This window comes from Parasteatoda tepidariorum, chromosome 4, assembly GCF_982258835.1.
Source record: "Parasteatoda tepidariorum strain Cologne lab strain chromosome 4, Ptep-v5.0, whole genome shotgun sequence".
Taxonomy (NCBI): Eukaryota; Metazoa; Arthropoda; class Arachnida; order Araneae; family Theridiidae; genus Parasteatoda; species Parasteatoda tepidariorum.
In genome coordinates, this window is record NC_141758.1 from 120,803,184 (window position 1) to 120,817,469 (window position 14,286).

Here is a 14,286-nt window from a genome sequence, read left to right on the forward strand (position 1 = left end):
CGCTTTTTAAATCTTTTTCAAATATGTACTAAACTAATAACATTGAGTTTAACCATATCATCTATATTAGAGTGTAATTTCTTACTGACTTCTAGATAAGTCTTGAACATAAAAATATGAAAACTTGAAGAGATGGTATATGCATTTTAAATTATGTATAAGATCATGTGTGTTATGTGTACTAAATTTGCATGAAATAAATTCTTTTATGTCATTAATGCCTGGTGATAAATTATAATTGATAAAAATTATTTATTCAATAAATTTATATGTAATTTTTGTAGGACTATTGATCAGTGACATTTCTGTAAATTATTTGCGAGGCAAAGATATGGTAGTTCTTTGTTGTCTGATTAGTGAAATTGCTCTATCAGCTCATTGCAAAGTTTGACCTCAAAGCTCTTCTCCTAAAACGTGTTATGATGACCTCCTCAAACTATTACGAATCTATAGACAAGAAATACCAAGGTATTAACTAATTTTAGCTTTACGTTTGATAGGTTCTGTTTATTTTCTTTATAATGTCCATGATAGAGATTCCACTTCATATGTTGCTATTGGAATTGGTAATGAACCTAGTATGGGCTCACAAGACTTGTCCCAAAATTTAAATAAGTTTTAGTATACAGGCCATGACTTATGTCTCAAAAAAAAAAATCTAATTTCTTATGAGTATTCAAATATTGTGAAATTTTTAACAGCCTTTGACAAAATTTTTTTTAATATTCTTAATAGAAATGAGCAAATTTTTGCAACTTTTTTACCCATTTCTAAACATCTATTTTCACTTATAATTAACAATTTTATATACTTATAATTAACAATTTTATATAAAAAGAAAATTTTGATTTTATTCTATTCTTTATAGTTCATTTTACCATACATTACACAGTTTCATTTAACAATTCTTAACTCTGAAAATTAATGAATATTAACTAGTGCTTAAGAAAATTCTTTTAATGTAGTGTGAAACATTGAACTAGAAGTAATATGAAATGATTAGACCCTATACCTCCCCATTAAATCAGCAAGCAATTTTCAAAACTATTCTTGGGAAATTTTCAGACGCAATATAACAAAATATGACAATAGTCAAGCTCAAAATGTGCTCTTTACATATTTTTACTAGGCTGGATTTCATTTTAATTACATTGCCAATTGTACATATATATTTTTGTGACAAAAAACTAGGAATACTTTTAATTTTAGCAAAAGAATTTAATAATATATTTTGTCATGTTGGATGATTTTTATGGGTTTTTTTTGTTCACTTACAAACATTGAATTCTTTTTTATAGACACATGTTTAGTTAACATGCTAAAGCTCGTAAGAAATTGTTATTCATCAAAAAATTTCTATGCATTTTTTTTTTAAATTACATAATTTATATAGTTTTCAGCAGAATATAAACGTCTTAAGCCAAAATATCAAATTAAAGTAAGGCTATATGCTATAAAATGGTGAATTTGTCATTGTCCTGGCTTATGAATGCCAGAACATTGAAGTGTTACCAGAATTTTTTTTAAACTGCTAATAAAGTAAGGAGGGAAAGCAAATATTAACCTAATACGAAGCTTATGTATGATTGTAATCAAAGTTATTTATTTATCTAATAATTGATTATTATACACAATTTTTTTCTGTACATATCAGCAACAACAAAAAATTTTTTTGATTCTTCCTACGGTGGATAAAAATAATTAATTGAAACAATTTAAGGTTTATCTAACATAAAGGCCTAAGATGAGTTACTTACTATTAACTTAAAATGACTGTTTTTTAAACTTCAAAGCTAATATGTCATTTTCCTGGCATTCAAGATATGATGAATTTCTATTGTATTTTGTTTCTCAAGCAAATGTCAACAAACTACACTGCTGCCTGTAAGATATTAATAAGTGTAACTGAAGAAGTATACAAAAAAAATGTTAGATAATTTTGAAGACTTTAAATTTGTGGTCCGAATTGTCATGTTTAGAAAGAATCACCCATATGCAAGTTAGGAGTTGCGAACAAGAACATTTGTAAAGTATATTTTCCCTCGAAAAACTCTTCAATCAGGCTCTGGTTCTCATCTCCGAATTCACATACTCAATTTTTTTCACATTTTTTAAATATATATTAAAGTTACATTGTATATTTTTTATTTACATAATTAAAAGTAGATTGGTGCAATAAACAAACTGCCATATAATCCACAGATTATATGGTAGTGGTGTTTATTAACAGAACTGAATTTATTAACTGAAATTTCTGCCCTTACAGATTGTCCACCTTCGTGGATAAAACAGGAAATTATGGTGAATTTCTATTCTGTTTGAAATTTGAGTATCTTTGATTTTATTAATCTCACTATAAACTTTATTACTTGTTTATTACTTTTAAAATACTTTTTTTGTAGGATGCTAATCTATGCATGATCAGGGTAAAACACCTCTTCATTGGGTCGCTACAAATCCTACTTCTAGTGCATTGGATTGTGTTGAAATTCTCTTGGTAAGTTGTATTCCTTGTTTCTCACAATTTTACAGAGATGTTATCCCTGCATGACTGATAATTTGAAAATCCTACATAAACAAAATGGATAATTGGACTCTATTTATTGTTATTAATACTCAATTTATTCTTAACATATAAATGAAATTAATTTTCCCTTTATGAATAAATTCACTAATTTAAAAGAAAGAAAAAAGTCCTTGATTTAATTTGTCATTTGTTGTAAATGTCAGCAATATAACTTTTGTGCCGTGCTAAAAATACAAATCTGCTGTGTTAGTAATTGAGGAATTTGTGATTTTGGTGCCAGCAATGTGTAATCTAAAATTAATATTTGCTAACTTTATTTATATTTTTTATATTTAGTGTTTTCCTAAAAAATAGATATTTTTTTCACTTCATGAATAAATTTAAGAAAGGCGGGATCTCTTATAAATAATGATTAAACTAAACTTAGTGACGTGACAGCCCCTGTAGGGCTAAGGCCTACTGTGCCCATCTCACTTTTCTTGAAGTTTAGGATTAATAATGATTATGAAGCAGAAAAAAAAAATCTATTTTCAGATTCTTTTTTCACTTCCTTGTGTTTAAAAGATATATATTCCCTTTTATTCCCTTTTATGTGCCTTTTAACTTTCTATAACCTATATTCATATATATATATATATATATATATATATATATATATATATATATATATATATATATATATATATATATATATATATATATATATATATATATATATATATATATATATATATAAAAACTATAACCTATATTCATATATGTTGGCAAGATTGAGAGACAATTCTACTAATTTAGCAAATTCAGTTTTTTTTCCTAGCATTCACTTTGTTCTATGTTCATTTAAAAAATATGTATTAACTTAATTAATTTAGGAGAAAGGCGACAGTCGATAAATTGGCAAGATTCTGAGGAGATATTTTTATTTATTTTGAGAATTCTGTTTATTTCTGTATATGTTCACTTTGTTCTGTGTTCATTTAAAAATATCTAATGACTTTATGAACAACTTTAAAAAATACTTACTTCACTTTGATCTATTTAAAAAAAAAAAGAAATAATACATATTTTATCTTTAGGAGAACTAAGCAAACCTTATAAATTGGCAAAATTATGAGAGAGTCTTATTTATTTTTGTTTATGTTTACTTTCTCCTGAGTTCTTCTAAAACTACATATTTGCTTTATGAATTAATTTAGAAGGAAGGAAGTCTTATAAATTGGCAAGATTATGAGGGTAGATCAGCATTACATCTTGCTGTAGGTGCTGGAAACATTGAAGTAGTTCGCTTACTGGTAATTTTGAAACATTTAAAAAAATTTAAATTAAGGCTGTTTTTTATCTTTAATTTTTTGTACAGATTGTGAATAATACCTGTCCAGGAGCTACTAATATAGACTGATATCAGGGGTCTGTCTAGGTTTTTCTGTGAGATACCTATTTTGTGAAAATGTAGACATAATTTGTAAAAATTATGTTAAAAAATTAACACAGAAATGTGGTAAAAATATAGATTTATCATTTCTCACGTGATACAAAAATAAAATTAAGCAAAAGTATTTCGTGAAACTGCCGTTTTTTCTAAAGTTGAATTTGTGAGGTTCCGCTTAAAGGTAGTAAATTAGGCCTGGACAGACCCTGAGATATGTGATATCAACAAAAACTTTAGATTTTTTTTTTATTAAAAAGATTAGATTAAATTAAAATACAGAAACAGAAAAGTAATTAAAAAAATTCTTTATAATTTCCGTATTGGAATAACAACATCTAAATTTTTTAATATCTGATAGAAAATTTATTATTTAATTATAGAGGATTAAATTAAGAAATTAATCAACAACACTGAAACAGAGACAAAATGATATTGCCCTGAATTATTTATAAAAATTGCTGATAGAAATTAATTTAAATAAAGTATTAATCACAACTTTCTGATGATATTTTAGATATTAATATTGTTTGCCACACAAAACTGTGCTATTGTCACATTGTATCCATTATTGCAAACAACAAAAACTAGCTTTAACGATTCATGCTTAGCTGTTCTTTTAGGAGTATTAACAAAAAGATATGTCTAATTTTTTTGAAAAATGTGATCCTCTTCTGTAATTTTTAACAATTCATAAGAATTTTTCTGAGAAAAGTTGTTCTTTTAATTTATTAGTTTACTAAGTTGACAATAGTTTTGAACCGATTGCCAATATATAGTTGACTGTTATTTTTAAATTTATTCCCTTTTTAGGTTTCAAAGGAAACATGCAACACAGATGTATTAGATAATATATTTAGCACACCTCTACATTGAGGTGCTAGGAAAGGTAAAAATTGATTTAAAAATGAATTTAAACTGTATTTCCGTCTTGTGAGTTATTTGCTATTACTGTTTTCATGCATTGTGTTTGTTGCTCAATTTACATTTTACTAATTGAAACTCATGACAAACAATTGTTAACAATGTTAAAAAAATTTTATATGGTGTAACTTGTTTATGTACTGAGAGGGGACGCAGTTCAAAGAAAACTTTTAAACTAATCTAATTTGCACAAATAAACACAGAAAATTTTTTTTAGACGATTAGGCACATTTGTAGTAAGACATATATGTTTTTAGTAAGGGACTCTACAATAGCTCACTTACATTCATACCAGTAGTAAAAAATTTCCAGCACAGCAGCATGTATATTATAACAGCATTTGCATAGTATTTTTTCATGTAAGTTTTCTTTTTAGAATTGGAACAGCTGCTCAAAAGTCTTTAAAACAAAATTTTGGCTCTTTCTGCTCAAAAATGAAAATTTTTTTTTTCTTCTAAATTGCTCTCAGCTGTTCCAAAGCTTCGAATGTTCAATGAACTTATGACCATTGCTCAATGAACTTTGTTCAATGAACTAATGTTCATTGAATAAAAAGTGTAGCTTAAACCCAATTTGGTGCTAAATTTGTCTTCAAAAATCAGTTTTGTCTCTCCAAAGCAGCAAGCACAATTTTCGTTTTTCACCTATATATCAATTAACGTGTTTAGTTAGACTTTTTGTTTTCGTCATTGAATAGAGTGCATCCTATAACTAATTACTAAAGTAACAAAATTCACTTGTCCAGTTATTCGGCTTCAGCTTTATAACGTTCCAAATACGCAATTTATGTTTCAAAAACACAATAAATCACAAAGGGAACATGAAAAAAAGGTATTAAGCATTCATTGAAACACGGGAATATCCAACATGGAAGAAAAGAAAAAAATCTCGTCAGCAGATGTATGTAAGCAAAGTTATAACCAAACTTTAAATATGTATGAACAAAAATCTCTTTCTTATTAATCTCATTTCTATCATATCAAATTACATTCTTGCTTTTAACTAATGCAGGCATTTGACCAGTTCTACTTCAAAACCTTAATTGTCCAAAACTCTTTTTGTTTTTTCTACGAATATAAAGAAGAATTTCAATGGGCATATTGATCAATGAATAAAGACAGGGGACAGAACGTTTTTAAAAAGTGCTTAAAGATGCTTTTTAGATTGGGTGTTTGTAAAAATTGCTTAATTTTTTCTTTTCCTAAATAAAATTTTTTCTTTGCCACATTGATTGTCACTATAGATAACAAAAAGCGTGGTTTTCACAATGTTTTACTAAGGATTTTCACAACTCATTGAGCCATAGTCTGTTCTTGTGTACCATTATAGAACCGTGTAGAAGCACCAATCATTTCAATGACTCGTGGATCTGCATTCGCTTATACTGTGCTGGATTCTTGCACTCATAGAGCAGTCAACTAGCAGCACTTTGAAATTTTACTCTCCCTTTGATTAATTTGATTTAATAAGGACTTTTTAAGATTTTCTTTTTAATTATGAGAGTTGAGATGCCTGATTAACTGCCCTATATAATGAAGTAAAAAATTTGAGACTTTTTATTGTATCATGACGTTACCACATTCTTCATGGAAATTTGCTGCACTCTTAAATTGTTTTATGGAAAGAAGAAAAAACCTGAATATCTTTTAATGGCAAGATCTTAAAAAAAGAATGAATCGAGGAGCTTCCAATCTTTTAACATTTAGCAAATACAGAAAGAAACCTTATGTTACAGATTTTTCAATTCCAAACTATGCAATTTATATTTTTGTCCATTTTATATAAAAAAATAATTGAATTTAAACATTTAATAATTTTTGAATTATAAAATAGGATGAATGTGGGAGCATTTTACTTTTAACAAAAATGTTTAGTTTCAATATTTGTTGTATTTTCATTTCAAAAATAATGAATTTTTTTCATTGAAGAAATATTGACCAAATTACAGATTTTAATAAAAATTTAACATAGGCCATTCAGTAATTGTAATATGAATTTATTAGTGTTTTCCTAATTTGTTTAAATATCTACACATCTTTATATAATCAATAATATTAATCTTATAAATGTTTTTATACAAAACCATTAATAAATAATTTTTATTTAAATCTAAAATATTCACTTGATAATTTAACCCTTTGCCTGTAATGCCTGAACTCTGCTCGGGTAAGGCAAATGCGCCAATTTTAGAATGCTGGCCTGAGTTTGCGCAAGAGAAAAATTGGTGTTTCAATTCCAATGCATAATATGTAATTTACCATTTTTCCATTGGATGGTGATACTTGTTTTTGAATTTTCCTGAGAAAGATTCTGTTGTTTCCAGCCATTTGTCAGATTTTTTTTCAAATTCTGCTGTTCTTCTCTTGGATGGAATTCATGACAGTTGATATAAATAATAATATTTTTCTATTAGTTTATTATATTTATCTTGAAATTTATGGCATTCGATTTATTTTGCTGTAATTTGAGAAAAATTACAACAAACATTTCCCATTCATGTGAAAATATTGAATATGGTAGTTATTTCATTTAAAATTTTGTTTTTATGAAAAAATTATCTATTTATAACATTTTGATGATATTAGGAAGCAAAATTAAAGAGATATTTTTTTTCTTTTTTGGCGCGTTTTTCCCAAATATATTCCAGATGCAAGAGGTTAAATTCAAGTTTAAAAAAAGTTTTTTGCAATTTGTTGATTATATATATATATATATATATATATATATATATATATATATGTAATAATTTGCTGTTTAATACTTATACATATTTCAGTTACATCCATGTAAATGTGTAAATAAGGAAGATTGATTTGCTCTGTCATGAGAAAATTGGAAGAGTTTATTTTTTATATTTCCTGATTTTAAATAATTTTTTCTTGATTTGAAATCTAACTAACAAATTGTAAGTCTTTGTACATATAAATTCATGAAGATGTTGAGCTTGAATAAAAATTACTATGGTTGTTTTCAATCAAGGATTAGTTTGTAATAATCATATAATAGTCTTATCCATTTTAGTTAGAAATCTAAGCATTTTACTTAAAAAATGGTTTTTATTTGATATTAAGCAATGTGATTACCGGACTTTGATTGATAACTGATTTTTTTCAGAAATCATTTTGCCAAATCTTGATCAACTTTGGATGGATAAATTTTTCTATGTCAAGTTTTCACTAACTAGTTAAGTCTTTGGCATTATTATTTGGCAATATCTTTTTATGTCATTATAGTTGATGATGCATATTTTTGTGCATTAGGCTTTGCTGATATTTTATTGAAAAAGAGCCTTTACACTAGTGCTGATGACTCTGGTGCAACTCCTTTACCCTATGCTGCTTTTCATAATTATGCTGTAAGAAATTCATTTCCATTTTATTTATTGTATTTCTACATATTCACAATGATCATAGATATGTTATTTGCTTACTTAAGCATATTTTTTCTCCATAAATTTACTTAATAATTAAAACTAAGAAATGCTGAATGCTATTTTGAGTTCTGGGGGTCATTTTCTGTTTTTCTCATTATCAGCATAGTATCTGTTAGCATCTGTTTTTCTCATTATCTGTTTTTCTCATTCTATTTTTCTCATTATCAGCATGATTGCATTTTTGAAACATATTTCTTTGTTCATTTATAAGTTCTCTACTTATTTCATCTTCTATTTCCCTCATTATTTTACTTAACTAAAGTTTAGAAATTCTTAAATTTTTGCTCTTGCATTTGGTATGATAGGTATTATTTTTATAATTTATGTAGGTTTTTTTTATTTATTAAGCTATTTTATTACAATTAACTCAGTTTTTCCCCTTATACTTAGATATAGTATTTTTGGTATAAATGCCAATATTAAGTATTAATGCCTTATATATAGTATAGTATGATGATGGTATAAATGCCAAGTAGTAAATATATAATATAAATGCTAAGTTTTCCTTATAATTTGATATGGTTATATTTTTTAAACATATTTAACCTTGTTTGGATTTTTGAACTTGTATTTTAAATTAAAACTTTCTCAGTACTGAAATATATTTCAAATTTGTCAAAAAGAGCAATTATATTTCTCTAGATAAAATTCTTACTTAAATTAATGCAAAATAGAGTTCTAGTTTTAATGTAAATTATTAATTTCTCTGAAGAAAAATAAATTTTCAATTTGGGTGTTTTATTTGTATGTTAATGAATGTCCGTTTAAAAAAAATATTTTTCTCAGTTTTAAAAAACGAATTTATGTAATTAGGGACCAATAAATAATTTAAAACTTAACCCTTATTTTTGTAAACATTTTACAGATTATTTTAGTTTTAAACATTATTAAATTAATTTTTTTAGAGTTACAACAATTACCTACCATATTCATAGTTGCCAACTCTACTGCATTTTCCAGGAGATTACTCGATTTTGCAAGTCTCCCCTGGTCTACTTGTTTAATAAAAATTCTGATGGTTTTTATACATTTTAGAAAATTCCTAAAATTGAGTAAGTTCCCTATGAAAATAAAAATTTTGCAATTATTACTTGCTTGAATATTTAAATAAATATTACTAATACATATTATATGCTTCATATAAAACAAAATTATATGCTTCCCTAATCAAAACTCTTAAGAAAGCTAAATATGTTATTTTGTCAAACAAGCTAATTATGTTAATTACAAGCTCTGGTTTTGTAGAGCATAACCACTTTATTATACCTAGACACTGCTTTTATAACTTGCTGCATCCAGGCAAAAGTTAAGAAGGTAAGTATGGACTTAAGTGAGCCCTTTGTATATGGATAATAAAAATGGTAGGCAAAATGGAAAAAAAAACTTTAAGTATTATTTCTTGAAATAATAATTTCTAATTATTTTCACCCTTCTTATAAATAAAAATTTAGTGTAATAACAATTAAAAATAATGTTTTTCATGATTTAGTGTATAAAAAAATTTAAAAGAAACATTTGCAATGAATCAGATGTATAATTATGGTAAGTTTCCTTCTCATTAACTTTTTAAAGTTTAAGTGTAACAACTGTCTTTAAATTAACATGTTGTAGATACAGCTGAGAAATTTTAATTTTTATGAATTTTCCTCAGTGTATTTAAAGTTATTAAATATTTACGATGCATTTAAAGTTCAAGTTAAATCTCTTTTCAACACTTTGTTTTTGAAGCTACTGAAATTTTTAAGAATTGTTTTGTATATTTTGCTAGAAAGTTGTGGAAACATTTTTATCGAGATCTTTCATTTATGACATTGCTGATGCCAGTGGAAGGAAAGCAATTTTATGGGCTGCTGCAAACAATGCTAATCATTGAAATTATGGCAAAGAATGGAGTTGTACTGGACTGTTCTGACAAAAATGGTTTGACAGGTATTAAGTTTCTTTTATACATATATATACATTTTATATACATATTTTACATATATATATATATATATATATATATATATATATATATATATATATATATATATATATATATATATATATATATATATATATATATATTTGTGGAAATTGATTTTATAACTTTAACTTAGCATCTGTTTCACATCTTTGATGAAATTCAATGAACATACAAAATAATCATATCCATGTTTATGCTCACTCCTTCATGTTATACTTCTAAGTAATAAGTAAAGTAATACTTCTTCGATAATAATGCTTACTTTTTCTGATTTATTTTTAAAATATATATATATGTATGTATGTTTGGTCTATTTTGTAGACCTGCCCAGGAGAGCAGAAAATTATCAGATCATTTTATATTTCCCATAATATTTCTCCAGAAATTTTTTTTTTTGGTTTGAAATTTTTCCTAAATTTATTGTTAATTTATAATTATAAATCTAATTCTAAATTTATAATTATAATACTCATGTTACAATTATCTTTTCAAACTATATTTAGAAAGTAAAGTTTGTATATTGTTAAAATTTTTAATAATATTTTTTTAACGAAGGACAATAATTATTTAATTTAAAACAATTATTTAAAATTCAAGGTCTGCTTATAAACCCATGGACATTTAAAACCTGGTATTGTCAGGGAATTTTATTTTAACTCTAAAAAGCACTAACTCTTTTTTTCTTCTGGAATTGAATGGGAACTCTGTATAAAATTTAGGAATTAAAAATAACAAATAAAAAAACTGCCATATTAAATTAATATATTAAAACAAAATTTAAAAATGTATATATTGATTATCTTTACAGAGGAAAATTTTGTAACAATGTTTGTGCATTTTGTTTTGTTTTGTGACACATTTTTTATCCTCACAAAATTTTCTAGCAATTTTTTTTGTTAATTAGATAAAAAATTACCTGCATTTTTCCCAAGCTTCATTCAATCAATGTAACATATTCTGCAGGCGTGCCCAGCTGAACATGTAATAATTTTGAGTTTTTCTGTGAGCCCCTGATAATTACATTTAATTCAGGAAGATCAAAACTCTGTATTGTGTTAAGATGATTTTAATATCACACGCATTGGTCTTAACTCCCCTCCTCCCTTGGCAGCAAAAATAAGTAGATGGCAAACTCCCTTTCTCCTGCTGGGTGCTTATGCAATATTTAAACAGCCTTTTATCTAATTACCGTTAAGTAGTCAATTTTATCTAAATAATTATCTTGTAGCTCTTCATTATGCTTCTCTGAAAGGTCAATCTACAATTAAGTTATTGGTAAAGCATGGCGTGCCTATCAATAAGAAAGACAAATGTGGAATGACGCCATTGCTGAAAGCCTGTGAGTTAAGGGGTCATACCCTTATTTATTATTTTTAGCAAATGTAGTTACAAATTCTTATAGATTAGAGATTCACAATTATTGATTTGTCTCTTTCATTTGATTTTAGAGATAATCTATTATTATCAATACATTACTCATATCGTAGAATTTTTTAATTTTGAATTGAGTTATCATCCACTAAATTACATATTTAAAAAATATATTAGTGGCATATTTACAGTGATTTTAAAAATATTGGATTAATTAAATTTTTCAAATTTGAACTAAATATTGGTATGAAGAAAGATTAACTAATTGAAGCGTCGTTATTTTTTTAAGGCGACAGTACTGTAACAAAATTTTATATACTAATCTTAGACTCACATTATTTGTTCATTTATGCAACAAAATAAAATTATCTTACTTTCTGTTCTGAACTAAATAATTCTGAATTTAAAAATCGTGCATTATTTTTTGCAATAGAATTTGCCTTTATCCTGCACTAAACATACCAACACTTAATACATGCCTATTTCTACCATAGCCTGTCAAATGACCAGATTTTATGTTTCTTGATTGAATGTATCAAAGATGGATGTTAGGAAGGAAATAAAACTAAAAAAACTTTATTATAATTAAACAAATTTGTGTATTGCCAATTTTTATGTATTACAAACACAAAGAAAAAGAATTTTTAAATCAATGCTTAGGTCATTTTTTACATATAACAGTTGGGATGAAAAGTTCGTAGGCTAACATAAAAAAAAATTATTTTTGTTGATAAAATTCCATTTTATTATTCAATATAGTTTCCTTCAAGGGCGATACAGCGATTATAACGGTCGTATAATTTTTCGATACCATTTTTATAGTACGATTTGTTTTTAGCCTCAGAATAGGCTTTTGTTTCGGTGATTACTTCTTCTTGGGCGCAAATTTCTTTCCAGCAAGCATTCTCTTGAGATCTGAGAACAGGAAAAAGTTGCTGGGGACCAGATCTGGAGAATACAGGGGATGCGGAAGTAATTCGAAGACCAAATCACATAATTTTGCCATCGTTTTCATTGACTTGTGACACGGTGCATTGTCTTGATGAAACAGCACTTTCTTCTTCTTCAAATGAGGCCGTTTTTCTGCGATTTCGTAGTTCAAACGCTCCAATAACGCTATGTAATAGTCGCTGTTGATAGTTTTTCCCTTTTCAAGATAGTCAAAGAATATTATACCATGAGCATCCCAAAATACTGACGCCATAACTTTACCAGCTGACTGTTGCGCCTTTCCACGCTTTGGAGGTGGTTCGTCTCGTGCAGTTCACTCGGCTGACGGTCGGTTGGACTCCGGTGTGAAATTATGGAGCCATGTTTCACCCATTGTACCATATTGACGCATAAATTCGGGTTTATTATGATTAAAGAGCTTCAAACACAGCACAGAATCATCAATTTGTTGTTGTTTTTGTCCAATTGGGAGCACGTGCGGCGCCCACTTTGCCTAGAGCTTTCGCATACCCAAATATTCATTCACGATATATTCAATACGTTCCTTTGATATCTTTAGAGTCTCAGATATTTTAATCAACTTCACTTTACGGTAATCTAGAATTAGTTTGTGGACTTTTTTGATGTTTTTGTCGGTAACAGCCTCTTTGGAGACACTACTGTGTGCATCATCGTCAGTGCTTATTTCGCCACGTTTAAACTTAGCAAACCACTTCTCAATGGTTGATTTTCCTGGTACTGAGTCCGAATAATGTTTCCCAAACCAAGCCTTGGCTTCAAGAGTATTTTATTTCGCTAAAAAGCAATGCTTTAAAAACACGCAGAATTCCTTTTTATCCATTGTTTTTAAACTAACAAAAGTTGCTTCACTAAAAATACTATATCTCACAAACTAATGGTCCGACAGTTATCAAATTTATACACATGTCTTTCAAAGGTTAGAACTAACTAAAAATCATGTGTATTTAATAATAGTTGCCCCATCTATGTGTCAGCCTACGAACTTTTCAGCCCAACTGTTACAGGGTGTTTCTATTGTACATTTTCCGCAAACATATTTCTTCTAATTACTATTATTTCTATAATTATAAGAATTATAATGCTTATAATTATTCTTATAGTTAATATTATTTCTTCTGAAAACTTTTGCTGTCTTGATTGTTTCGACATTTTTCTGGGTAAAAACTAACAGTTAGTTAAAAATTAAGGAAAGCTATCAAAATAAAATATAAGCTACTCACCAAAACATTTAGTTTTTGTCACTTTTTCTGACACAAAAATGCCAATCTAAAATTTTTGGTACTTTCGCGACATTTGAAGTCACAGTTATTCTGATTGAACTAACTATGCAACAGTCTGCATAAATGTGCAACTCATCCAATGCAATATGTTGAACACACATTATATTGTAATTTCTGATTCGATAACCTTATAAAGCAATAAGTTTTTCTTCCTGTCAAATGACCGGCTGTGGTAGAAATTGGTATACGACAAGTATTATTTGAAACAGACAAAATACAAAAAAATAATAATAAAATATTAACCGTATATAATTGTTAGAAAAAGTCATGTAGTCAAATGTGCAAAAACGATAAGATAATAAGCACATTTTCGATTCAAAAGTTCTTAAACGGTCATTTGACTGATTATGGTATGTTTTATCTTAAGGAATTTTAAATGATTTAAAA

General features: G+C 27.0%; 1 protein-coding gene across 26 annotated transcripts in view; it reads left to right on the plus strand.

Annotated features, from left to right (window-relative positions):
* The window catches only part of LOC147812665 (inversin-A-like), a 77,967-nt gene that overhangs the window by 26,048 nt on the left and 37,633 nt on the right, over nucleotides 1–14,286 (plus strand). For 8 of the 26 annotated variants that reach the window (XM_087162009.1, XM_087162010.1, XM_087162011.1 and 5 more), the window contains 7 exons: nucleotides 285–468; nucleotides 2,403–2,497; nucleotides 3,724–3,819; nucleotides 4,767–4,842; nucleotides 8,138–8,232; nucleotides 10,079–10,239; nucleotides 11,505–11,734. In XM_087162009.1, the coding sequence (XP_087018135.1) occupies nucleotides 8,183–8,232; nucleotides 10,079–10,239; nucleotides 11,505–11,653 (360 nt within the window). In that variant the 5' untranslated portion in view covers nucleotides 285–468; nucleotides 2,403–2,497; nucleotides 3,724–3,819; nucleotides 4,767–4,842; nucleotides 8,138–8,182 and the 3' untranslated portion in view covers nucleotides 11,654–11,734. Of the gene's footprint in view, nucleotides 1–284; nucleotides 469–2,266; nucleotides 2,302–2,402; nucleotides 2,498–3,723; nucleotides 3,820–4,766; nucleotides 4,843–7,991; nucleotides 8,092–8,137; nucleotides 8,233–9,215; nucleotides 9,363–10,078; nucleotides 10,240–11,504; nucleotides 11,735–14,286 lie in introns of those variants that run through there. The other 18 variants (XM_087161999.1, XM_087162007.1, XM_087162018.1 and 15 more) reach the window with 17 other exon arrangements.